Source organism: Pleuronectes platessa, chromosome 15 (assembly GCF_947347685.1).
Source record: "Pleuronectes platessa chromosome 15, fPlePla1.1, whole genome shotgun sequence".
NCBI classification, from domain to species: Eukaryota; Metazoa; Chordata; class Actinopteri; order Pleuronectiformes; family Pleuronectidae; genus Pleuronectes; species Pleuronectes platessa.
The window spans coordinates 21,576,658-21,603,662 of NC_070640.1; the positions used below are offsets into that span (position 1 = coordinate 21,576,658).

General features: G+C 42.7%; 1 protein-coding gene across 1 annotated transcript; it reads right to left on the bottom strand.

The window, feature by feature from the left end:
* Nucleotides 1-584: 584 nt before the first annotated feature.
* Nucleotides 585-26,162, bottom strand: mark4a (MAP/microtubule affinity-regulating kinase 4a). The gene is made up of 18 exons (XM_053442291.1): nt 25,953-26,162; nt 22,559-22,756; nt 21,345-21,398; nt 15,414-15,462; nt 14,996-15,061; nt 12,401-12,471; nt 12,251-12,307; nt 11,473-11,709; nt 7,988-8,107; nt 7,801-7,900; nt 7,585-7,694; nt 6,811-6,997; nt 6,406-6,617; nt 5,379-5,482; nt 3,699-3,983; nt 1,385-1,467; nt 751-795; nt 585-649 (listed from the first exon to the last, which is right to left on the bottom strand). The coding sequence occupies exons 1-18, from the start codon at nt 26,004-26,006 to the stop codon at nt 585-587; spliced, it is 2,097 nt and encodes a 698-aa protein (XP_053298266.1). The 5' UTR covers nt 26,007-26,162.
* Between the last annotated feature and the right edge of the window lie 843 nt (nt 26,163-27,005).

The following is a 27,005-nucleotide window of genomic DNA, read 5'->3' on the forward strand; positions in this document are numbered from 1 at the left end:
TAGGGTGAAGTGTGGGTGCATCAGTCTATGTGACTTTACGGGTCAAGCGTGTGTGTGTATATGTGTGTGTGTTTGTGTGTGTGTGTGTGTGTGTGTGTGTGTGTGTGTGTGTGTGCAAGGGGGGTTGTAATGAAAGAAACAGAAGGAGAAGTCTTTTCTCTCGGGTCCAGCCCCTAACCCCTTCTCTGCTTTTTTTTTTCTTCAACTATTTCCACCCCTTTGAAATTGCACAAGCACACACACACACACACACACACACGCATCAACACTCACACAAAAAAGCACAAGCCTACGCAAAAACACACCCTTTGTTCAAAGTTCAAGGTCCTTAGAGATTTGGGTGGCAATGTCCCGAAAAGCTAGCGGCGCCCCCCAGAGTCGCGTGTAGCGCACCCCGTTAGAAGTCTCGGAGTTGCCCGTGGAAAGATGGCACACCTCGGCCTCGAAAGCCACGCGGCCCCCTGCCACGCCGTGGGTACAGGAGAGCAGAAAGGGGCCGGCGTGGTGGACCTGGCAGCCACATCCGAGCGCTGCCTCCCGCAGAGCCAGTACCACCTCCGCAGGGTCCCGCCGCCCCCCGCCTCTCAGATCCCAGCCACGTCCGACGGCCCGGGGCTCGGACGCTTTTTGATACCCAGGTAAATGGCAACTAAAGGCAGGAAAGACAAACAAAATATACTGCATTATTCTCATAATAGAAAAAAGAACTATTGTCTAGTTGCAGTCAATGCATTAGGAACATGTACTGACCTTGTGACCGCAAATCTCCTGATTCCCTCAGATTCATTTGTGACCCTGAAAGACAAACAGGGTCAGTAAGATGTGGTCCACTGCAGTACAGTACCAGCAGCCCTAACTCTCAGATGAGAGGGTACTCAGCAGTGGATATAATACAGTGAGACCGAGCAAGCATCAACAAGAAGCATGAGATGTGTAGAACAGTTTCTCCGTCTCCTGCACTCACAGGGATGTCCTCTTCTCTCACTCACAGCATGCAGAATCATTGTTGTGTATGGTACTGCACATTACCATCCACTGTTCCCAACAACATATGGAATAAACATTCAGTGGGTTTCATCCCAACAACCACAAATACTTAATGAAAACATAAAACAACTTTTCTAAGGGTTTATCTAGGATGATCATGGAGTAAAAGCCAATGTCTTCCTGAAACTTTATTGCAACCATGCTTGAAAACAAATGTGTAAGACCTTGACAGCATGAAGATGACGAACAAGTGCATGCAGACAAGCAATAATTCATAGATAGAAGTATAAAAAAGTCAGGCAGGCATTCATGAACCGGAGCAACGTTCCGTATGACGAGGCAGACAGATGGGGCGGCACAGGTAGACAAGTAAGAAGCGTGACACATGGGAACTTACTAACTGTTTTTGATCCTTGTGGAAGAGTACAACCCGAGACTGATTTGTTTGAGCCCTGGCGCTTGGACGGGTCAAGGTTGACCCTGATGCCATTACAGGGGGAAAACAGAACAAGAGAGAAAGAGGGAGTACAGGGTGAGAGCAGGGGGTTGGGTAGGAGGGTAAGAGAGAAGATAAATGAATCACAGGAGAGCAAGTGGTGAAAAAGAGCGCAGCGCAGCAGCTGATAAAGCTGAGGTTTGATAAGATTAGACATGTGTGATTATGACGACTGGGAGGGAGCGGGGAATGGAGGATAATCCAGGGCCAAACAAGGGCTTGCCAAAAAGCCCTGGTGAATAAAATGCTCTGATAAGCATGGATCCATAGTCAGCCTGCCTCCATGCTGAAAGGCAGAAGCTGACCACAATGCTTCATGGTTTAATTTCACGTACTGTATATTAAATTAATTAAATAGGAATAACGGAATCCTAGTATAACTCTAAACAAGCCTTAACCACTAATGACCACGCAACAGCATGTGGGGACAAGATATAAACTAAAAACCATCCCAGTCTAGAGAGTAAGGGAGGTTTGTAGCACCTGATAATGCAACCACAGCTTTATCTTGACTAAATAAAAGAAAATCGAGAGCGGTACTTGATCCCCTCTACATGTTCTGATATGAAATAAAAAATGCTAATATATAACCTTGATCTGACTGAAGTACCTACAGATTTACTAAAAACATTTTACAAAATATGTGTAGTTAAGGGAATAGTTTAAACATCTTTAAAAATGTGCTCATTCATTGTCTTACTGAGAGTTAGATAAGAAAATCAGTGACTGTTTTCACACATGCAATTTTTGGTGCAGTTAAATCGCAATCCGACTTCTTGAGCATTCGCATGCTCCTCACAGGGTTCCCAGTTGTGAAGTTGTTGTTCCGACTTTGGTGTGTTAAAGTGCTTTGCAGTTGGAGTGGGGATAAACATAGAATGTAAACACAATTACGATTATAAAATACGTTAATTTGTATATAAGTGACAACATTTGTCATCTGGTAACTCAGGAACCAAAAACATCAGGCGTTGTCCTGACTTGAGATGGCGTTCATGTCAATTTTCCCAAACTGAATATTCCAATTATTCGGACATCACATGAACGCACAATTTATTTCCCCCCTCGCGGTTATTCATTTGTGCAGGTGTGACAGTCATCACATTTGGGTGTGGACCAAACTAACCACACCTTAACCCTCAAGAGGGGGTGGTCTCAGTTTGGTCCCAAAACAGCTAGTTTGTGTTGAGAATGTGATTGGACCAGCTTTACTCTGTGAGCAATGTTCCTTTCAAAGGAGTATTAACACTGACAGTACTGGACCTTCTTCCAGTACTTCTAGTATTTACATGCTCCTGTCCCTGACACATCATACCAATTTTATAAGTTTGTAGGGAATTTTCTTTTGTGAAAAGAAACAGAACCAAGTGTAAAACGCTGCAATTCGACTGATTCGGAACAGATCAAACAGACTCTAGTTTAAATATGAGGCTACGAGAATGTTAGCTTAGCTTAGTTTAGCTCAATGGTTTTAAGCAGAGAGGAACAGCTTGTCCGGCACAAACATAAATGTGGAATTGATCTTCCCATTGGAGATATTGTCTCACTGACCAACTACATAGCTGCGCTGTGGGGGGGGGGAAATCGTAGTAAAAAGCATATTCAAATATGAATAATAAGTTCAGTGACAGGTGACTGCTAGCTTAGCTCAAACTAGCAACATTTGTTAGCCTGGGGCTGATGTTTCAAAATACACCAACAAACATCTTAAACATAAAACTCACTTTTTAAACACATTACATCTCACACTTACTATTGCTAACTATGCTTGTATAATAGTCCAGCAAAAAGACCTTGGTTACTTTATGGATTCAAATACGTATGACGTGCAACTGATAGGATTTAAAGGTATTTGTCCGGTGTATTTTCAACTTTTGATTACATAGTTTTCCCCCATGCCTCTAGTTTCTATGAAGTGACTGCAGGACAGGATGTCCTCCATAACTCCTGCTTCATATGAATTGAACAATTATATCTTCTCAATAGGCATATTCCCACAAGTTCAAAATTAACTTTACAATGTTAACCTTTTTAAAGTAAATATTACATTTTCATCATCATCTATAAATAAAATGTATTATTCTACATTTAACATATTAACAGGGACTGGGGAGTCTGATTACGTCTATTACACCTAATTAGATTAAAAACTGGTGTGCCTCTTGTGTTTGGAGGCCTAGGACAGTTTGGTGCTCTGATGCTCCTGTAGAAGTACCTGCGAGTGAGTTTCGAGGTCAGCTTGGTGAAGAGGTTGGAGGTCGCCCTGGTGCGGGCGTGGGGCAGGGGGCTAGCCTCGTGGTGAGACAGGGTAGGTGAGGTGGGTGGGGCAGAATAAACCGGAGGCCCGCGGTCCCTCAGCTGTCCCCCGTGAAAGGTGCTGCGAATTGTGGAGCCTCGGGTCAGGCGGCATCGGTCCGAAGAGGAAGAGGAGGAGGCTGCCCCTGCCCCAGAGATGCTGAGCGTGGAGGGAGACGCTGCAGGCAAGCGGTGGCTCAAAGAGCTGCAAGAAAGAGAGAGGAACAGCAGAAATTATTTAATAAATGATGTCTTGAGGAAAATCAGTACTATCAATCATTCATTCAAGAAAACACCTTCTGCATTGGCTGGGTCAGAAGATTACAGTTACAGTTTGAAAAGTAGAAAATATCTGAGAGGGAAGAGTGAGGAAGGAGCGAACACCTTAGTAGCCTGCTACTTATATTTGCTGTTACTATGGCACACTCAGAACAATTTTTTCCCCCCTATCTTTATTGGAGAGCATGATCATTCAGTTTGAGCATAATTTTTTTTAGGATTTTGTAATGCTTTTAATCAAAACCCTGTGCTCACATTCTAACAGCCCCTGCTTGTGCATAAATGTGCTCTACTTGTGCTGAAACTGTTTCCTGCGCTTCAGCTGTTCTCCTCACTCTCAGATTTTTTCTTCTGAATTTGTTAGTGCAACGAATCTGTCAAATTCCCTAACAATAGAATGCCAGGTTTAATGTTGATGAATAAAATTGTCCTGCCGGGGTTGTGGGTGTGATAACCGCAAACAAATAAATGGTTGCATTGTGGAAAGAAGAGGAATATGTTTTGTAAAAATGATAATATTTCTGGTTCTGTGGCATCAAATTTGATCCCTTTTTTGTCAATTGTTAGTCTGAAAATTATACATGAGTGTGATGCTTAATTTAAGCAGTAAAGGCAGCCGTGGCTGAGGGGGTAGAGTGGTTGTCCTCTATCCAGCAGGTCAGCGGTTTGATCCCAATCTTACCCTTCGGTATGCAGAAATACTGAACCCCGAATTGCTGCCCACAGATGCACTGTATGAATATGTGTGTGAATGGGTGAATGGCGATAACCTGTACTGTAACAAGGTAAACAAGACTAGAAAAGCTCAATATAAATACAGACCATTAAATAGCAGAACTGTCTTAATATTGTTTTATAATATTCACAACAGTAAAATGTGTGTAATTATAGATACATTTAAATCTACATTAACCCATATTCAAGCAAACTCTTTTCCAAATTTATTCAGTGATGGAATTCTTCAATTTTCTTGCTCAGAGTTGAACCCCAACTGTCCCCACAACACACTTGACATCCAACAGCCACACACCAGCATACAGAACAGCTACACTCCCTATTCAGCAAAATATTTAGCCTGTGTGTATATTTTGGTTTGAAACAACTGAAGGTGATGGCTGCTAAGTAAATATCATTACTCTAAATGATAATAAACATACACCCATCTTACATTATATTAGTCTTAGTGTGTGTTAATGACTTGTACCGATGAATTTCAATCAAATACTTGGTGCACTCACTCGAAGTATCCCATGGAAGCTACTGTATGAAAACAGCAACCACTGTGTGTTAAAACATTAAAACCTTCAGTAAAAAGTGGTACCTGTTGTCTTTGCCGTTCTGCAGGAGAGAGTGTCTGTCAGTGCCCGAGCGGTCTGTGCACACGTATGTATTCCGGCGTGTCATGGCGCTTCCAGGGATGTTATTCTACACAGAGAGGAATAAATTATGATGCAGATTAGACTACTCACGATAAGAGGACTCTTACACAGCAAAGCTGCATCGGTGTCTATATCTGTGTATTTCAGGAATATGGGTCTATAAAAGTAGTGGTCTTGGTTTAAATAAATTGTCTAGATCGCTCAATTTTTTCTGTTTATTCACTTTCTCCTACTAATTATGTCTCTGATACGAATACATGCACACAAATATACAAAAGAACAATCTCATGTTATAAATATCAAATAATGACAGTTATTCATCCAAAAGGAAATGATTATGGGAAATAGAACTGGATATTTTAACAGTGACAAAATAGAAAACTTCCTTTGGTTCTGTCCCACCCCTCAATGACAAGGAGAGAAGTCTCTAAAGAAACTCTCCTGGGTCATCTACATCTTCGTATGTATGCTTTATGTATTTATTCTGACAAATTTGTATCACACCGTCCGGTGTGGAGAAGTGTGTCAGGGTTGATGAGCAAAAAGGTCCAAATTAAAGCAGGTTGGTAATCATGCTAGCAAGAGCATGCTACACTTTCAAAGAATGCATCCGATACATCCCATCCCCTCCCATCAGCCCTCACGTCAAAGCTATGCCCCCAAAGGAACAGTGGAAGAAGTCGACTTTTCCGCGACATGCTTGCTAACTCCTGACTGGCATCTCTGGTCATTTGCAGTGAGAGCATGGGTAGAATGGTTGCAGGCAGGTAGGTCGGTTAGTGACAGACAGGTATGGCAGCCAATCATTTTATGTGGTCCAAATGAAATGATTGGCCTTGTCTATTAATGTACTGTGAGGTCCACAGACACCAGCTTTTTAAAGTAGTCTCAAAGCTCTGAGCCCTTATGGCAAAAGCCTGGACCCTTTTCGTTTAATGCAAGTAGGACATAAATTCATAAGAAACTTACTGTGGTGGCAGTCATGTCTTTGCGGCGGTCTGGGATCTCAGACTTGTTGGGGTTGTTGGCACTGCTGACCATTGGGCTGGAGGGAGGGAGGCTGTGGCTCCCCATCACGCTGCAGCTGGCCTTACGTGAAGGCATTCGCCCCTCCCGTAGCTCCCGGTCACCTGTGCTGGTCGGGCTCCGTTTGGGGTGCATGACGGGCATGGAAGGCCCACCTTTGTTGTGGAGGACAGCAGAGCACAGACACACAGAGACTCATATAAGGAGTATTCTGCAGCGGGTCTGCAAACAGCAAAACGCATTATCTATTCAAGATGTAATCTCCATGAATTCTGATCGAGTTATTCTCTTATCGTATATTTCTAACTGTAACACCTCATGAATTAGGAGGTTAGAGAAGAGACTCACAGAAGTCACTGTGCCGTCGCTGCCTGTGGTAAGTGGAGGCACTGCGCTGGGTCTTGCTGTGTGAGGAGGAGGTGGAGGAGGAAGAGGAACCAGTGGCTGAGGAGTGCTTGTTGGTCCCGTTGGTGATGGGGCTGGGTCGTACCCTTGCCAGGGACAGGCTACTGGCAGAGCGAGCCTCACTGGCCTCCTGTAATGTTGCAGTCACATTGGAGAGTGAAGCGTCAGAAAGTCTGAGCCAATATAACCTTATGTAGAAACCTCAGAGAGAACCACATGTGAGAGATTCTTATCCCAGGATGGACTGAAGTGCAATAGATGATTTTGTCTAAAAACCTTGAAACTTGGCTATACTTTTCAAAGTAGAGTCTAAGGATAACTTGAATGAAAATCAATTCTACGATTTTGAGAGTTTTATGAGATAAAGTTCAAAAAGTCAGAATTTTAAGGCAATAAAGTTAAAATATGTGTCTTTTGACAGGGGAGATTTCAGAAGATCAGTCTATTGCCCATGTTAAAATGAGGAATTTGTAGAATCTGTATTCTAATTTGTATAAAAAAGAGTGAATTACTACTTTTGCCTTTTTTACAGAGCAGGACTTTGAAAAGATTGTGCAAGAAACTGAGTCAATTTCAAAGAAAGAACTACACACCCTTGAGATTGGTAGCCAATAATCATTTTGGATCCAGAAGTAAGGGAACTCTGGCGAGCCTGGATTCTCCTATTGCTGAATGAATACTGTATTAACCTGCATTAGGTAGATCTATGTAACTCACGTCGCCTTTGCGGCCCAGCAGTAAGTAGGTGGCGGTGACCTCATTGTATTTCTGATTGAGCAGAGCGTCCTTGATTTCCTCTGGAGTGAAGCCCATCCCCACCATCACCTCTGAGAAACACAAGCAAAGGTAAGAATAAGACGGTGATACAATGAAACATCTTGAGTATATCTTGACAACAATGATATGTTTGTGTTGGCACGGCAGCTGTCTCACCTATGCGAGCTGCATCACTGTAGTCCTCAACAGGCTCTATGTGGGGCTTCAGATCCTCCCCATCATAACCTGAATTTATCCACTTGTCCTTCATGACTTGCTGTAGAAACAGAGACAAAAAAAAGCTTCAGCTGCGTTCAGATTTGAGGTAACATTTTGAATTCATGAGCGGTTTGGCACTCCTCACATCAAGGGTGCAGCGTTTGGCAGGGTTGAGCACCAGGAATCTGCGAAGGATCCCCTCGCAGTCTGTGGACATGTAGAATGGCACACGGTACTTTCCCCGCAGCACACGCTCCCTCAGCTCCTATTGTCACATCAGAAGTATGTTACACGTAAAGCACATTTCAAATGCAACAAGCCATACACAAACCAGAGGCAAAGTGAAACCAAAATATACAGATTATAAAGGAAGAGCTGCTAAGTTGATATTCTTTAGTGTCAGGAAACAGTCAGAGTACAATTTAACTCCATGGAAGAAATTCTGACTTTCCCCTCTCACAACTGTTATTACTTACTAACATATCTAATAGTACATGAATGTATTTCATGATATTTTGAGCATCATTGTTTAAGACCAATCAGTACAAAATCATAATAAGTTGCATAAAAAGTGAATCCCTAGGTCCCTTGCTGCAGGCGATGCTGGGGTAAAGCCACATATGAGAGGGGTCAAATACACATTTGTCTCTACCCTCTGGTCGAGCTCTAAGGGGCCATTCATTGCCATCTGCTGGATTATAAGTAAAAATACTACTTTTACTTTTCTGTCCAACAGCAGGTTTTACTCCAGAGTGCATTGACATTACTGAATACAAACAAGGCTTTAAATTCAATCATCAACCTTTAACAACAACTCTTCTACATGCTCAAAGGTGAAAATCTTTTGATGTGTCCAAGGTCCACCTACAGACACCGACACAAAACTGAATGAAAAAGCGTGAAGCCACAGTCACATTGTCCTCTTGTCCCATGTCTGGACCCATGATATTCATCAGTTTAAAGCAGGTGTTCTCAAACTTTTGCAAGCTGGGCCCCCCTAAAGCTGGTAAGGGGTAGTTGGTGCCCCCCCACCCCCCCGCCGCCCGCCACCGCAGCCCTCAACTACACAACCATGTATAGATAGATAGATAGATAGATAGATAGATAGCATATTGTTATTGATAGGCCTGACATGTCAAGGTTAGGCTATTGTTATTGTTAGGCCCATACATACAATTATTATTATATTATATTATATTACTAAATCAGTGTTTCGGCAGTGTTTTTTTTTTTTCACCTCTGACATCGCGCCCCCCCCTGGAGAGTTTCCGGGGCACGCCCCCCACTTTGAGAACCACTGGTTTAGAGGACACATATACTGAACATACTGCACATGCTGTAACGTGTTTCACACATCTATTGACATCAGGACAGCAGAAAGTCTACACATCTTCCGCCCCAGGCTAAAGACACATCTCTTCCGACTACACCTTGGTTAAGGAGATGATGCCTAATATCCACTATCAACTCTGGTTTAATTTTATTATTAAATCTATTATTATTATTATTAATATGTTTAGTTGCATTTATGTATTTGGCTTTTTGAAGCTAATGTATTTACATGGTTCTCGCTGTTCTAGGTTTGTACCCTAATTCTTGAATGCACTTGTTGTAAGTCGCTTTGGATAAAAGCATCATCTAAATGATATATGTAATGGAATATGTAATGTAAAGGTTCAGTGTGAAGGATTTAGTGAAATCTATTGGTGAAGTTGCAGGTTGCAGCTGAATACCCCTCACCTCACCCTCCCCTTCCAAACATGAAACAACCTTCAGTTATCATAAAAACTAAAAGTATGTTTAGTTTGTCTAGTTTAGACAACTTTAAAAAACATGGCGGCCTCCGTAGATAGGACCCGCTCCGTAGGTAAATATAAAGTATTTAGATATAAAGGGCACATTCTAGTGTAAAGAAAACAACAATTCGTACAATTTACATCAAACATACTAGTGAAAACATCACTAGGATTATTTTACATAAAATTTCCGCCAATACATCCCTTTTTTACCTAAACCTTAAACAACTTTTAACAGTTAACTGTCTGTTTTAACAAAACATTAAGGAGATACTTTTTATCGTATAATTAATAATAAAGATATCTACATCTCAACAACTATCTTACATTTGGTCTGTGTAAAGAATTAGCATGAACCTTAAATAACCATTACAAACTTTGGCAAACAGGTTTAGCAACTAGCTGGAGAGTACAGTGCAGCATTAAGCAGCTAAGTGGCTGATATTTCCTGGTGGAGACAAAAAAAAGAAACAAAAACCTCACATTATTCAGATGGCTAGAAAAATTACCCTAAATGAAGGTTAACGGTGCTTTGTGTCTGCTTGATTTGTGTGTGATGCAAACATTTTCACTACATGTCAACTTTTTCTGGCAATAGGATGTTGGTGTTTACAGGTTCTTGCCCCCAAAAGGACAAAAAGCTCATAACATTATACTTTTGCTAATGTTATGTGGCAAAGTAAAAAATTGAATCGATTTCGCAAATACCATTATCAGATTTGTATCAAAAATCCATACCAGCCTTAAAATGTCAGTATTGGTTTGGCTGTATAGTTTCTTCCTTTCAAATCTCAATTTCAACCACAATTAATTTTACAGCCAATATTTATAGAAATGCAATTCTATTTAAAAAAAAAAAAAACTAATTTGGCAGCTATTTAATGGACATGAAAATTGTGACCTATCAAATCAGAAAAAGATCATAAACAGAGACAAATGTCGTGCATCACAATCAGGACCACAAAGCCACAACTACACATTGCATGGTGAAGCCGCTTTTCCACTGGTCAAGAAAACCCACTAACATCTGTTTTTTGTCTGCAATGGGAATCCACTCCCAGGTCAAATGACTGCACTAGACACAGATTTTGATCAGCTCCAGCAGTGATAGTAACCTGACATGAGAATAGATGCTCCTATATTCCTGAACTTGATCCAGACTTTAGGCAAAAGTGTATCTGCACTTAGGGGCCACTTAAATAAATAAATAACGTGTCAACATTACAAGGACGTCTCACACAATTCTGGCAGATAAATGTTGTATATCAGTTGTATACAAGACAAGTTAAAGACATGTGTGAATACTGTAAAGGCAGATTTAATAAATCAATCGGTAAATCAATCAGTCAAATTTGATTTCTATAGCCCATCTTCACAAATGGAAAACTGCCTCATATTACAAATGGTAAATGGTCTGTATTTATATAGCGCTTTTCTAGTCCTGATGACCACTCAAAGAGCTTTACAGTTTATCGCAATTCACCCGTTCATACAGCATATCAATGTGCAGCACCTTTAGAAGGGGGAATTTTTGGGACTCGGTATTTCACCCAAGGACACTTTGGCAGGCGCCGGGAGCTTGAGACCCTGTGCCACAGCTGCCCACAAGCTTTCTATGTAAGATGCACTCACATTCAAGACAGTAAAACCAAATAACACTCTGTCTCTCACCCTCTGTATCTAAACAAGCAACTTGCCTCAGTTGTCATAATTGACTTAGTCAGATGATGTTGGAAACTATGCACTTCAATAAAGTGATGTTACCATGCCCCCTGTGGGACCCACCAGCGGAGGATACCCACACAGACACAGACCCTCCTCCCATCCAACTTGCCTTCAGGTTCTGCCCATCAAAGGGCAATGAGCCGCTGACCAATGTGTAGAGGATTACTCCCAAACTCCAGACGTCCACCTCAGGCCCGTCATACTTCTTGCCCTGGAAAAGCTCTGGGGCAGCATATGGCGGCGAGCCACAGAACGTGTCCAGCTTGTTGCCCAGTGTGAACTCGTTGCTGAAGCCGAAGTCTGCGATCTTGATGTTGGCATCGGCATCCAGCAGAAGGTTCTCCGCCTGAGTTATAAATACATTGATGCAGAAGAGGCAGGGATGGACAGCCACAGAGAGGGAAGGAGAGCATAAACAAAACAACATATAGGAAGGGAAGGAAGGGGGGAGCAGTGGAGAAAATATTTGGATGGGGGATGAGAAAGTGGGTGGACACAAAAATGGGAATTGTGATGAAGAAAAGAAAATAGCGCACAAATGAGACAGATGGGGAGGAGGGGTGTTAGCGTGTTGTCCAACAACATAGATACTGGACATGACTCATACTTTATATGTGTCACTGCATGGGATGAGAAATGTTATAATCTATCACAAGAGGCAGACCGTGACTACCTTACCATTCCCATCTTGGTAAAAAAAAGTGCTTTTCCACTCACCAGTGCTTCACATGCTAAAGGCCCTTCTCAAAGGGAAAGATTAAGACCAGTCCAAGAATTTAACTTTGCGTTTAGTGTAATCTGTCAGCAAAATAAATGTCCCAGTTTTGGACTAGCCTTAATCCTATGTCTCTGAATCCAGACCAAAACATCTTCCGAACTTTTCTCACCTTCAAATCTCTGTGGACAATGTATTTCGTGTGGCAGTAGTGGACAGCGGAAACAATCTGTGAACAGGAGGACACGGACAAACCTGAAAAACTGACAGTTAAACGTGAGGATTGGTCCAATGTTGGCATCGAGAGGTGGTTAATCCATACCTGTCGAAATTTGGCTCTGGCTTCGACCTCCTTCATTCTTCCATGAGACACAAGGTAGTCAAACACTTCACCTGGGAGTGAGCACAGGAGAAATGGCTCAGTCAGATCAGATAATAAAGCCATTACAGTTAATGCCAATATTCAATCATATATTACTGAAATAATTAATTTTACATCAATTGAATTCTTAATTTTTCTTAGGTACAAGTTCTCCTTCAATTTCAACATTATTCTTCTCAAGACGAAAGACTTAAAGGTTCAGTGTGTAAGATTTAATGACATCTAGTGGGGAGGTTGCATGTTGCAGCCGAATACCCCAAACCTCACCCTCCCCTTCCAAACATGAAAGAGAACCTGTGGTAGCCTTCAGTTATCATAAAAAAGGGTGTTTAGTGTGTCCAGTCTGGGCTGATGTAACATTTCGGCCTCAGTAGAGAGGCCCCTCTCCTGATGAAAATATAAAGAATTTAAATATAAAGGCCCATTCTAGGGTAAAGAAAACAGTAATTCCTACAATTACATGATCACACTATATATAGATCCCTTTCACCTTAATCTTATAAACTGAACCTTTAAAGGAAAAGATTGATATTTTTGGGAAATACGCTTATTCATTTTCCTGCCAATGGTTTGATGAGAAGATCGATATCACTCTAATATCTGTCTATTCTCTGTGAAGCAGAGGCTAGTCAGTTTAAACTGCCATACAGACAGGAAACAGGGAAGCAGCTAGCCTGTTGCAGGCAAACGTAACATGATCCACATACAGTATGTGCAAAAACTCACTATGCTTTGTATATTTGGAAGGAATAAATTCACCTTATTCTTTATGAATTCACAAACAATAAAATGCATCCTTTCACAGTTCAGTACTCCAGGGGGTTTTGCTGTGATCACAAGCTTATGCAGGCTAACGTTAGCAAAGATGCTAAGTGGCTAATGTTAGTAAAGTTGCTAAGTAATTGTCATACTGATGCCATGCCTCTTTCTACCTTATTTCAATTATTATCGCAGCTTTATTATGTAACTTTAATTGATACAAAACAAAAAACGTAACATAATATTTTTTTTTCTTTAATATCAAATTGTGTCAAAATTTAAAAAATAAAAGGACATACTGTGAAACAAAACCAGTGTAAAAATTATCACAAAACATTATCAACCAACAACATGAAACCTTGAATACATGGGAAATGTGCTCGCTGTTGGATTTAAGGGAGCAAACTGTTATTCACAGGCACACATCCCTATAGTCTTTTTATCTGTGACTTAAAAGTAATATGGAGCAGAGAAAAAGGCCACATTTCAAACTGTCTCTCTGACATTCTCCAAGGTCACGGTGAGCAAATGATATGGTCTGGGCCAGAACATAGAAAAAAAAGGATTGGTGACAAGAAAGCGACACAAATAGAAACATAAAAGAGACTAATGGAGAAAAAAAAAGAAAAGGAGACTTAAGATGCACTATGCTGGCCCTGCTCCTGAAACTGTTAAGAGTCTGTTCAAACAGCAGCAGCATTACGGCACAGGGACTGCTCAGTTATTTATGCTGAGGTTCAACACTCTAGTAAGTTTGAACGTAACACTGTACAAGACAGTCTGCAGTCATCTTTAATTTAAAGATACTGTCCTTCATATTAGATTAACAGGAAAAACGCTGACTGTACATGGTCTTTATACTGTACATGGCCTCAACGTCTCAGGATTACCAAACTCATGGGTTTGGAACTAAAAAATAATAATGTCAATTTCACTTAAATTCTCTAGAATAAGTGATTACGGGGAAATAAAAAAGACCACTCTTGAAAAAAGTGACATATAAAGAAGTGACAGGTTTAAGGTAATATCGTTAGACTGTAAAAAATATGAAAATCTAATTTCATTTGATATATGATATATAAATACAATCAGTATTCATTTTTTTAAGTAGGATGATCTATATTGGTGTATTCATATTATGGATATAGGGCATGGTCCTCCTTTTTCATTATTTGATTATCTGATATTAAAATTAGTGAGAGTTGTATTGCAGGTAATGACTACTTTTTTTTAATGATTTGTTGTCTGGCTTTTCACAGCATAGTATACTGTGACACTACATTATGTAAACAACTGTTATTATCTGTGCCGAGGAGGTGAAGTTTTCATATATGTATATACCTGTATCCCTAGAATAATGTTGTGTGCAGTGCATATTGTCCTGTTCAAAAAAGAAATAACAATACCTTTGCACTAGCTAAACTAGCTGTTTTCCACTGCTTCCAGTCCAAGCCAATCAAAGCATTAGCTTTATATTTTGCAAACAGACATTGCAGTGATATCGCTCAATATCCGAGTATTTCCCTAAATGTCCAACTATTTCTTTAAACTGCTTTATAATTATGTTAAAAAATAATACATCCTCAAATTTACCAGTGATGTGTGTTTGAGCCATGTTCCTCACCATTGTTCCAAATGCTAGAATTTAACTGCATAATAATCCAAAAACCAATCAAATACTCATCATTTCCTGTTGGAACTGTATTTAAAAAGGTGTACTTCAACAAAACAGGTATACTCATAGAATTGCCTGAGCATGACAGCCAATATACCCACCTCCACTGGCGTACTCCATGATTAGGTAAAGGGTCTTATCCGTCTCAATCACCTCGAACAGCTGCACTGTAGGCCCAAACAGAATCAGATTAAAATCAAATATATATAAGCAAATCCTGCTCACACTATAAATAATAGCACAGCCGGCTGCCTGTCTGTCTTAATACGGAGGAACCTGCTGTTAATGCTGTGGGGGTTTTGATCCATATGACATTTCAGCTTTAGAAAATCCCACATCATGACCTCTGTGTAAGACCTGAGACATCGGCTGCTAGACTTCGGTCAATGAATTTTCTCAAGCTTATTCAAAGCATTAGACATCCGTCTGGTCACATATGGAAACAAATCTATCTCTCTCACACAAACACACGCACATACACAAAGATTCAGTCCATAGAGATGTATGTAGCTGCCTTACCTATGTTAGGGTGATTTAAGCCTTTCATTATTCGTACCTCCCGAAAGAGCTGCAAAGGAGAAATGTCATTTTAATGTCATGAATATACTGGTCATAAATAAAATAAAATAAAATCCAATCACTGCCTTTGAGTATTGAACACTGTCTTTCCACACTGCAGTAAGTCTGTGTTATAAATTGTACACATAAAGACTCAGTTGTTATCGTGTTCATCACAATACAACATAGAATCGTGTATTTTCTTTGATGATGAGGAGTTTCTCATTCCACGTCTTTAAGTCCCAGAATTATCTTGACCCAAGAGAGCTGTCAGGTTGTCATGTAAAAAGGAGCCTGACACACTTGTATTTTCACCAGCTGGAATTAGTCTGAAATGTTTTGTGTTCTGCTAGTGTCCTTGTCACTACTGGTAGCATAAGGTGGCACCTGCAACCCAATCGGTTTGCTCAGGTAGTCAAGCTCCTCCAGGGTGGTTACATCCATACGTGCTGTAGCACTGCCAGATTTGTATATGTATTTGATTTGTATAGCCCATATTCACAAATCACAATTCGTCTCATAGGGCTTTAAACATGGTGTGACATCCTCTGTCCTTAACCCTCAGCAAGAGTAAGGAAAAACTACTAAAAACCCTTTTAACAGGGTCAAAATACGTAGAAACCTCAGAGAGAGCCACATGTGAGGGATCCCTCTCCCAGGACGGACAGAAGTGCAATAGATGTTAGGTGTAGGAAAACATCATCAAGATTAAAGTTTTTCGCAACATTTATGAGGGTAAACATTTTTAAGGATAACTTCAATACTATATGTCAAGCAGTCCTGCTGCAATCATAGTCTATGGTCAGCAGCCAGCAAGATCATGATCCGCCATCCAGATCGGATGCCACTATAGTCCACAGTCATTGTCCACTATTAGGATCCATCATCAGCCGGCGACGTCGGTCGTGGTCCACCACCATTATATGATGCCAACGCGACACAGGATCCGCCATTACCACTACGATCAGCCCTCAAGATATAGAATCCGCCATACTGGATCCACCATTGCGACCTCTGATGCGCGATCCACTATCGTAATCCATGGTGCAGCCACAGAGGGCCCGAACTATAATAATAATAATTATGAACTCCAGCAGGCTACTTACGTGCATGTCTCTGACCAAACTGTCAGAAACAGACTCCATGAGGGCAGCATGAGGGCCCGACGCCCTCTAGTTGGACCTGTGCTCACAGCCCAGCACTGTGCAGCTCGGTTGGCCCATGTGACTGCTAGGAGAGAGTCTAGAGACGATGTGGTGAACGTTATGCTGCCTGTTACATCATCCAGCATTACCAGTTTGGTAGTGGTTCGGTGATGGTTTGGGGAGTCTTGTCCTTGGTGGGTCGCAAAGACCTCCATGTCATAGCCAACGGTACCATGACTGATGTTAGGTACCAGGATGAAATCCTGAGCGATTATCAGACCTTACTCTGGTGCAGTGGTTCCTGAGTTCCTCCTTATGCAGGACAATGCTTGGCCTCATGTGCCCAGAGGGTGTAGGCAGATCCTTGATGACCAAGACATTGATGCCATTGACTGGCCCTCACATTCCCCTGACCTAAATCCAACTAAGCACCTATGGGACGTTATGTACCATGTATCCGTTGCCGCCAAGTACCGCCATAGACTATTCAGGAGCTCACTGATGCCCTGATCCAGGTCTGGAAGGAGAAGCACCAGAAACTATCTACGATTCATCAGGAGCATGACCAGACGATGTCGGGAGTGGATACAGGCACATGGGAACGAAACAAACTACTGAGTCACATTATGAGTTGTTATGAGGAGATTCATGCAAGTTGGATCATCCGGTGATTTCAGCCTTTTATTTATTTTTTTACAATTTTCGCTGTGGTTTTGAATCCAGCCCTCAATGGTTTGGTGATTTTGGTTTCCATTCTCTGTTATTCTCTCTACTATCAATGACAGGATAACACCTTTCAGAATGTAAGAAACCTAACTTTGCTCACAAATATGTAATGTCAAATTTTGACAAATTTTATAGATGCAAAAATTTGCAATTTGAACCACATCAGAATTGCACTGTTGGTATAGTAAAGACCAGGTTTAGTAATAATAATGATGTATATTTTAAGTCCAACAATGTAATAGGAGTACAAATACAGTAAAAATATACTTGAGATTAGATTAGTTCAGACAGATTAGTGAAGGAAATCTATGCTTTTATTAGCACACTTATGTGCAAACAGACTTAACACACTGGAGGCTGACCAGTTAAAGCAGGATTCATACTTCTGTCCAAAAAAGTACAGTATCACTTCCTGTGTCTGATATTCATCCAAAGGAAAATCTGTGAGGGTGACAACAACCAATAAAACCTCCTCACACACAGAAAATGGCCCACACACAAACGTGTGAAAAACAGGACCAACTTCCAGTCTGTCCAAACATGTCTCACTGCCTGTGATATGTTTACTCTGGGGGACACATTTGTACAATTTGTCCGAGCAGAGCAGGGGATCAATTGTGAGCCAGCTCCCCTTTCATGTAAAATAACAGTACACTCCATTGGTATAAGGCCATCGCTGAAAACCAAAGACTCTCCTCCATGTCATCAACTCTATCGGGAAAAAAAAATTATGGTGCGATAAGCTTTTCTATCCTCTTTTCTCAATCCTCCCCCTCTCCTATTTTCCGACGTGTCTCCCCCTATTCCCTCCTCCTTCATTCAACTGCTCCGGCAGTCTTCTCCTCTAGCAGCGCCCCAACGTCACTGTTGCCATAGCAACCAAGGTATTAAGACCGGGCTCTTTCCCTGCCTCTCCAGCTGTGCTAGAAGGAATCTTGGGTAATGTAGTGCTCAAACCATCTCATCTTCCTGGCCTTTCATTAATTCCCTGCTTGTCCCGGTAGAGCAGAGTGGCCAAATCTGTCAAAACAACACACGATACCTCGGCCACATGTTCGACCCGGTCATTGTTAATGACCGCAAATAAAAAATAAATAGACGACAATCAAGCAGGCACACACGCTGTGGCAAAAAGGTTCCTGGCTTTATTCAAAAATCTAGCAGATGGAAACAAATTGCTTTAGAACGTAAATTTCATCTTGGACAACATAATGTGACAAAATCTCATTTCGGACACATGTTTTGCTTTCAGCTGTCTGTCCGCTCACAAAAATCGTTCTTCTTGAGGTTAGATTTTTTTTCTCGAGGTTTCCTTCCTTCCTCTCCCTCTTGTATCCACCACTATACAATACATCTCCCTCTTTCCTTTCCCCCCTCTACATACATCACCCCCTAGATTATGCTAATATAGGCTCTTTCATGTCTTCAGTACTAAGGATTTTCACTAGCCCACGGGTATTTAAAGAAGCCTGCTATCCACAAGCAGCCAATTGTAGAGAATTCTCTCCGATCAGTGGCCAATCCTTCGCCCCTCTCCTAAAATGTTTCACCATCGTCTTTCAGAGCATCTAGTCCGGTCCAGGAGAAGCCTCAGACAGGAACATGGCATGAGTTGAGTTTACAGTTCCTACAAGAGTATCTGATTATTCAGGCTAGGTGAGGTAAATAAAATCAATTCTCTGTCATGGTATCAGCAGGGGCAGAATGATGAGTCAAAGTATCAGGATTACAGGAAGCCAGAGATCAAAATGGCAACGGACAACTGTGGGAAAAACAAAACAATTGGAACCTGCATTTATGGACTAAAGCCTTGATAATCGCACAACTACTCATGGTCCCTGCAACCACTGCATTGTCAATATGGAGATTTAGCAAAAGATTAGTTACAAAAAAAGGAGCTCAAATATTATCAGAAAGATACATTTTTTTGGTAACATATCAACAATCTTTCCTCCAATGAAGCAAAATGAAAAATAGAAATGATTATGGGGCACACAATAATTCTAGTGGCCACATAAGGTAAGGGATCTTAGCAATATTCTTTCAAGAGGTCCAGAAATCCTCTGCTACTTTCATTCTATATTTCACCTCATGGGGTGAAACACTGATGTTTTTACCATATGTAGCAGGACATACAGACGTCTTCCAGTCAAACAGAATCACACGCACACTACGCACATATAAAGCACAATTATTTCATCCCTGATTTGATTCTTCTGGTCTGTTCACTTCTCGCCCGCAGGCAGAGGAGCTCAGGCAGGCCAAGCGAGGTAGAAAGAGAGAAGAGGGAGGGAGGGCAGACTCTTTGGCCCGGATGTGTACATATAAGCAGCATTACCAGAAAATATGGGTTGACTAAACTGTCCGCACCCTTCGTGTCTCTAAGCTTGTATTCTGTATTCCTTCATCGCAGCTTAGATGTCCACCTGTGTGATCCAGCTGCATGAGGCACATGACAGAGCAGGAAAGGTTTGGATTCCTATAGTTTGGAGCTAAGATGTGAGACAAGTGAGCATGTGATCAGACCTCACTGGAGCCATGTTGTCTGGGTATCTACCCATCTATTCTCCAGCTCTCAATTTTGCGGCTACAACCATCGGAGGTTGCATTTGAAGACCGATTGTGTCACAGCGTCACGACTAGGCTGTCCCATTTCAAAGGCATCCATCAATCCCAGTGAAACTCGGTCTCCTGGATCCTTCCCAGTCTCACCTATTCCCAGGATTCATTGTGTTTCTGTGACTCCCGTTTTTTTTTCAAAGAGGTAATGGGGTAGGGAAGCCAGTATCAGGCTTCAATTCAACTGAACGACTAATAGTGCACATGTTAAAAACCAAGGGGCATCTTTCTCGTCATGTTCAACTTCAGCTCCACTGCTGTGCTGTGCAACAAGGCAAGGCAAGAATCAGAATCAGAATCAGAATTATTTTTATTGCCATGAATATTTGCACATACAGGAAATTGCCTTGGTGTGGTTGATGCACTCTACAAACAACAATATAAAAACAACAATAGAACAACAATATATACAGTAAGAGAGTTATGGGAACGTGCTAGTTTGTGAGCCCCACTGCCATAGGGAAAAAACTGTTCAGGTGACGCAAGGTTTTAGTCCTAGAAGGGGGGACAAGCTGGTGATACTGATCATGGAAAGCCTCTCGAGAACATTTATGTTCAACAATCGCAGTCTAAACAGCCAACGAAGGAGGCAGCCTAAATGGGCTGGGTAGACCGCGTCCTACAAACGGATGCAGCCCCTGAATTCATACACAGCTCACAATTCCCGCTTCTGCACCTGAGTCTAGTGTGTGTGGGTATAACTCTGAGGCTACCCTTGATAGTTGGTGAAGAGTCCACTGTTCCGCCTTTCTCTGACCTTCACGCACAACCAACCCCACCATTCAGGCTCAACCCTCAACCTGCTGACCAGCAGGAAAAAAGAAGCCAGCCCATCAAAAGCTCTCCTTGTGACACACTGTACACAAGCTTTTCCAAAGACACCTCTTAACCAAACATTGAACACAAAGAAATTACAACAGCATCTTTGTTATCTAAAGTAAGGTTTGGTTCTGAAGAATATTAACACACAAAAAACTGAATAGGTTAGGTGACCACAGCTTCCGACATGAGTCAACCCCCTCTCAGGGCAGCGATTACCCCAGAGAGACGAGAGATGATCTCCGGTGCAGGGGTCTCCTCTTGCTCCCATCCAATCCCTAGCACCTGCCAAACAGCATCACATCCAATTTGCCCCCTCTCCATGAGCCACTCTCTCCTTCCTGCCCCCTCTGAGGGGAAACAGCGGAGGATAAACCTTAACCTCTACAAATCCCCGATGGCAAATCAGTACTCGGGTGAATAACATCAACATAACCTAATCAACCGCGTTTTTTATGCATTGCTGCTGTTGATAAAGGCAGATGGTGTTAAAAAGTGTGTAGTGTGTTTCATTTTGAACCATAAGACATTATGCACATATTCCACCATAAACAATCAGTCAGTGTAAAGAGGAAGAACTCACCTTTTGTAGGCTGGTTGGGTTCAACTGAGTTTTGTCAATGATTTTTATTGCAACCTGGAAGAGACGTCGACCAAGTTTCAGATGAACACATATACATTATCATTTGCTTAGAATCCCCTCCCTGCACGATGCTCAGAAGCCTGCCCCACTGATGTCACTGATCCACATCCAACAATCATTTCTCAGCATCCAAAAATGAAGATAAATGTAGCTTAGAAGAGATTATTCAATTGTTTACCAGAGCAGGTGAATGTGGGCTGAGGGCCGTGTATACAGTTATTTCAACAAGCTGTAGTAAAGCCATTTTGAGTGGGTTTTAATCCCCGCTGACTTGCATTGGCACGACTAACCCAGGCTAATGATGGTTCACTGCCAATTTCAGAAAAACAATAGAAAAACTGGTTTCAAAGTGTTTCGGGCATCATGGAGACATGGACTAAAAAAACCTCTAAGTAAAAAACTCCATTATTTAATCTATTTTAGACAATACTGCCAGACCCAGCTCAAAATAATAAATATAATATTCATTTTTGTGTACCACTTTCAGTGAAGGCAGCTTTTATAAAAGGGTTTTATTCTGGAATTTATGACTACAAAGACAGTAAACTAAACATAATGAATGCCTTATAGAACAGATATAAGCTCTATATAACATCAAATAAAGGATTTCCAGGGAAGTTGTAACTTCCTTTCACCAGTTCAGATCCTTTATAGGTGGTGTAACAAATTTGACTAATCCATTACGAAGGTAAGTGGTAATATGTTGACATCAGTCAAAGAAATCTTTTACAGTGTGGCTTTCCAAAAGTTGTTCTTAATGGCTTATAACTGATCTATAAAGCTTCCTTAAATTGCTTTAAAAATGTATTAGTTATAATCTATAAACCTTTCATTAAGGTATGTTAGATATTAGAAAGTGATATGTATTTGTATAATCATTTTGTATTCAGCTTTTTTAAGTTGTCTGTAAGTAACTGGACAATGGACAAAAATCTCTTCTATTGAAAGTAACAGTAGAAATTTGAACAGAGAAAATTTGAACGGAGAAATTTTAGAGGAGGTAAGATAATAATTACTTCCTGAGGACACCAGTGACATCACCTAATTCTTGCCTTCTCTCAGTCAACAAACATCTGTTTATCATTCAGCATCTCCTAATCCATCCCCACTTTCCCTCCTCCCACCCTGGACCCCCAGAGTACCCTGTGTCTCACCTCCTTGCCCGTCAGAATGTGGCGGGCCAGCTTGACCTTGGCGAAGTTTCCCTTGCCGATGGTCTTGAGCAGACGGTAGTTGCCGATGTGCGGCTGCTCGTCGGAGCAGGAGGCGATGGAGTTCCTGCACCGGGCACCCAGCGAGCGGCTGGACTGACTGGTGGCCTTGTCTGAGCGGCTGGCCCCCAGCGACACATGCTGGAAGAAAAAGGGAGAGAGGGGGGGTTAAAGAGAGCAGCAGCAGCAGTGAGCTGGCCAAGGACCTCCAGGAGGCTTGCCTGTACACATGGAACACTGATGGTCCACAGTGGTGAAATCATGTGGGCGAGCCCCTTCTGTATCAGCTGGCTGGTTATACACACTGCACACTGATGAATGTGGAAGTGTTGGACATTGTTCCAGGGAACCTCATGTCACACTGTGTCATTGCTCACAGATGCTGTTTTCACACATGAAGTTTCTCTGGAGGTTGCGTTCGCACATGAACAAGTCAGCAGGAGATTCTTCACTCAGACCTGTGTCAGTGAAGAGTGTGAGGGTGGCACTTCAGGCGGGACCTACCTCCACTGCTGAGATCATGTGAGTTTGTTTACAGCACATCGACACCGGCTTGGACCATTATCTCCAAAAGCTCTTTTGACATCTTATTCAGGGTCCTCTACATTTATGGCACCACTTTTTCCGCCCCTTCATCCGGTTTCAAATCCGTCCTGTGTTAGAAGCTTCATTAACAAGTCACTGGTGGTGAATCCTCTAGAGGATCTCCTGCCATGTTCTCACATGGGCTCATTTGGAAATTCTGCATAGTATTTAATAGGGGGCTGACCGCAGAAACTCCTGAGAATGTTTGGGGGTCTCTCAATCTGACATTTGCATTTTCGCTTACAGCCCCGATAATGTCCAGAAAATGTCTGTCCATTATCCGGAGTTCAGTGTATGTCTGAATCAGCTACAGTATCTGCTGCATTTGTGGAAGTCACTGAGCAGCGACTGGTCTTGCAGGTGTGTGTGCATCCCTGACATAAACCACACTGGTAAACACAGTGACGGAAAGCAGCCCAGTGTCATATACAATACTATTTATTGAAAGACGGAGAAAGTAACATAGGAGTATAACAGGCAGGAGGGATGCTGAGCTGAGTGAACACATGCCCTCCACTTCTTAGTTAACAGCTGTTGTCCAGCTCATGAACACTAGAACATAATGTTTCCATTTTGGGTTCCGCATCATCGTCTTCAGAGCTCCACCACTTGACTGCTGGAGGATGTCTTCATGCAGTATGACAGACTATAAAGGTGATGCTTTCACTGCAACATGAGGCAGCCCTGAAGCTTTCACTGCCCTGTAAACAGTCAGCTGCTCGACGCCGCTCGATTCTGGAGCCCAGTGCTTCACAGTATTGTTGTGCAGCGGCGACAGAGTCCAGAGCTTGAGTCACAGCTAATTTTCAGCCAGGAAGCAGAGCAGAAGAGAAAAGGAGGACAACAATATGCATTTACACAAACAAAGCTTGATGTACTACAGTATGAAGCGGCTTCTTGTCATGTGACAAAACTGGGAAGAGGAGGAGAGAGAGAGGATAGATGGTGGGGGGAGGAAAATAACGGAAGATGGAGAAACCAGGATGTCTGATGGAAAGGGGGAAGAAAAGAAGGAGAGAAAAATAAATAGTGGAGAGAGGGATGTATGGAGGAAAGCAGAAACAGGGAGCAGATGCTGGCACAGTGGTCCCTGGCCAGTCCCGAGCCCTGAGGCATGGCACTTCCATCCCCCCAGCATGTCATTTTGCCCTCAGCTTCCTACACATACACACACACACTCAGAAATGCAAACACAACCACGCAGCCCTGCGCCCCACCTTCAGACACTCCCTCCTTCCCAATCTCCCACTCCTGTTCTCACGCCCCACCTCTGAGCCAATTTGGACTCTCTCCACAGTCCACTCGACTCACCGGCAAGTCCCAACCAAGAGCGTTGGAGGCTTTCGCAGCGTGCAGCCGAGCACATGAGTCCACCGACTGTACGCTGCTGGAGAGAGGCCTCACCTGTGCCAACACGGCAGCACAATGGTTCAGCCGGTCAATTTACTCAGCTGTCATCATCGCTCGATTGTGGAGTGGTGACAGCGGATCCAGATGCATTCTCATGGAAGGAACGGATCTGCATTCATAATCGATCATGCACGTCGTAGATACTCACACACATATGCACATCACACACGATCTCTTGTTCATGACGTTTGTGGACATTGCACTGACTTGCATTCATTTCCGGCAGACTACGTTTTAAATAGAACTACAAGTTACTTAACACTAACCCTGGACCTAACCTTACCCTGCAACACTTATTATTATAAAGGGAACACAAGTCCCCATAATGTGACTGTGTAATGAGATTAGGGTCCCCACAACATGATATATGTAGACCACACACACAAACACACACAAACACACAGACACACAAACACAAATCTACTGGCTTAACCATCCCTCTGTGCTGAGAGCTCTGCTAACAAACAGATGGGGGGGAATCTTGCCAGAAGTGTTTAAGGCAGAGAAATGACATAATGCAATGTCAATCAGTCATGTCACCATTTTGATGCACATTAATGAAGAGATATAGATAGATAGATAGATAGATAGATAGATAGATAGATAGATAGATAGATAGATAGATAGATAGATAGTTGACTCTGTTATTCTCTCTGCCTCATATGAATAAATCTTCCTGGCTTCTGTCTCTCCTGCAGGCCGCTTCTGTTCCCCACTGTACTCAATGTACGGCTCTGTCTGACACCCACTGGCTCTGGGGTTGGGCGCTTGGTAGGCTGCGCAGCAACGGACTGCACATCATTTTACGCAGTAATCCCCTCGCCTCATGCGAACAACCCAGATATTCTCTATACATTTATTTTGGCCTTCTGTGCTCCCGTCCCACCCATCCAATTTCTAGAGGGGGGGTGCACGCACGCACACGCACGCACGCTCACACACAGCAGCAGTAGGGAGAAGCTCGAATGTGACATCACTCTCTCTACAGCCTTAGAATATGAGGTGACGGCTGGTTTTCGGGGTTTCTGCGCCTCCCCGCTGAGTGTTATCTCATGCGGGTGGACGGATCCCCGGCTGCTCGCCTGCCCTCGGCTCTTCCCCTGCGCACACACTCAAGGTTAGCACATCCTGAACGATGTGGTGCTGCTGAAGCATCCATCCGACACAACGTCCACAGTCCCTGCACCTAACGAGGAGGAACAGCAGCATCTGTGACCCCGGTGTGTACCGTGAATACAGCCAGCGAGCGCCAGAGGCCACATACATGAGGAGGGACGTGCACGGTTTATCTCTTGCGCGCACACGCACACACATACAGGCTATAGGCTTTAATTGCACTTACATGGTCTCCGGTGCTCCTGTCGTTTCCAGACGGTAATGCAGATCGAGAAGACATGTTGCTTTCTTTCTCCCCTGTCCCTGAGTGACAATCACGGCGCGTGTGCGCGGATGATATTTACAGCAGGCTCCACGCACACAAGAATAACATCCGCAGATGAGACCCACCGTCCCGAATCAATCCGCCTCTTCTCCTACCGGCTGAGCCGCGGTCGAGAGGAGACCTCTGCCTGTCATGGCAGCAGCAACGGACATCTGGAGGGGGGGGGCTGTCCTCAGACGAGTTGCATTTCCACTGTGCACTTTGCAGAAAACACGATCAGCGGCGCAGCAGTTGCGATGCAATGCAAGTCTCGAGCATCGAAGAAAACGCTAATATGCGGCGATGTTTGGCCGGAGCCCAGCGTCTCCGTTGCGTCTCTCCACCCCCTGCCTCATTTCGCCATGCAAAACAAACAGGACTGCTTCGGGATGAGGATGATGACCGTCATCTCCGTCTGTCATAACACTGAGCCACCGAACAGCCTCCGCCTCCAGCCCGCGTCGGCAGCGAGGGCCAGCCGCTCCGCTCTGCTGCAGCTCCCGGAAAAACGCGGCTCTCGGTGCGGCGGGGAAAAGGCCGAGGTGTCCACGGATCTGCGTCCCGGTCGGTGAGATGCGCACCAGCGTCATCCACAGAGAAGACACCGACACAGCACTTCCGGTCATTGCTTCAGAAGTAAAAGCCCTAATGGCTACGGCGTCATTCAACTATATGGAACATTTACTGTAGAAACAGTAATAAATACATAATAAATGTCACACATATTTTTACTTTTCAGTTATTTTGACCAGTTATGTTTATTATCATATCTTATTATTATTATTATTATTGTTATTAAAGGTAATTATTCGTTGTCTACTTGCAGTGGCCTGAGTTGGTTTCACTTGTGCCTCTAAAATAATAATAATAATAATTCCAGCAGCAACAACAACTAAAATCATAATAATAATATTAATAATGACAATAATCATTATTATTATTATTTTGAGTTGTAGTACTAGTATTTTTTTTTGT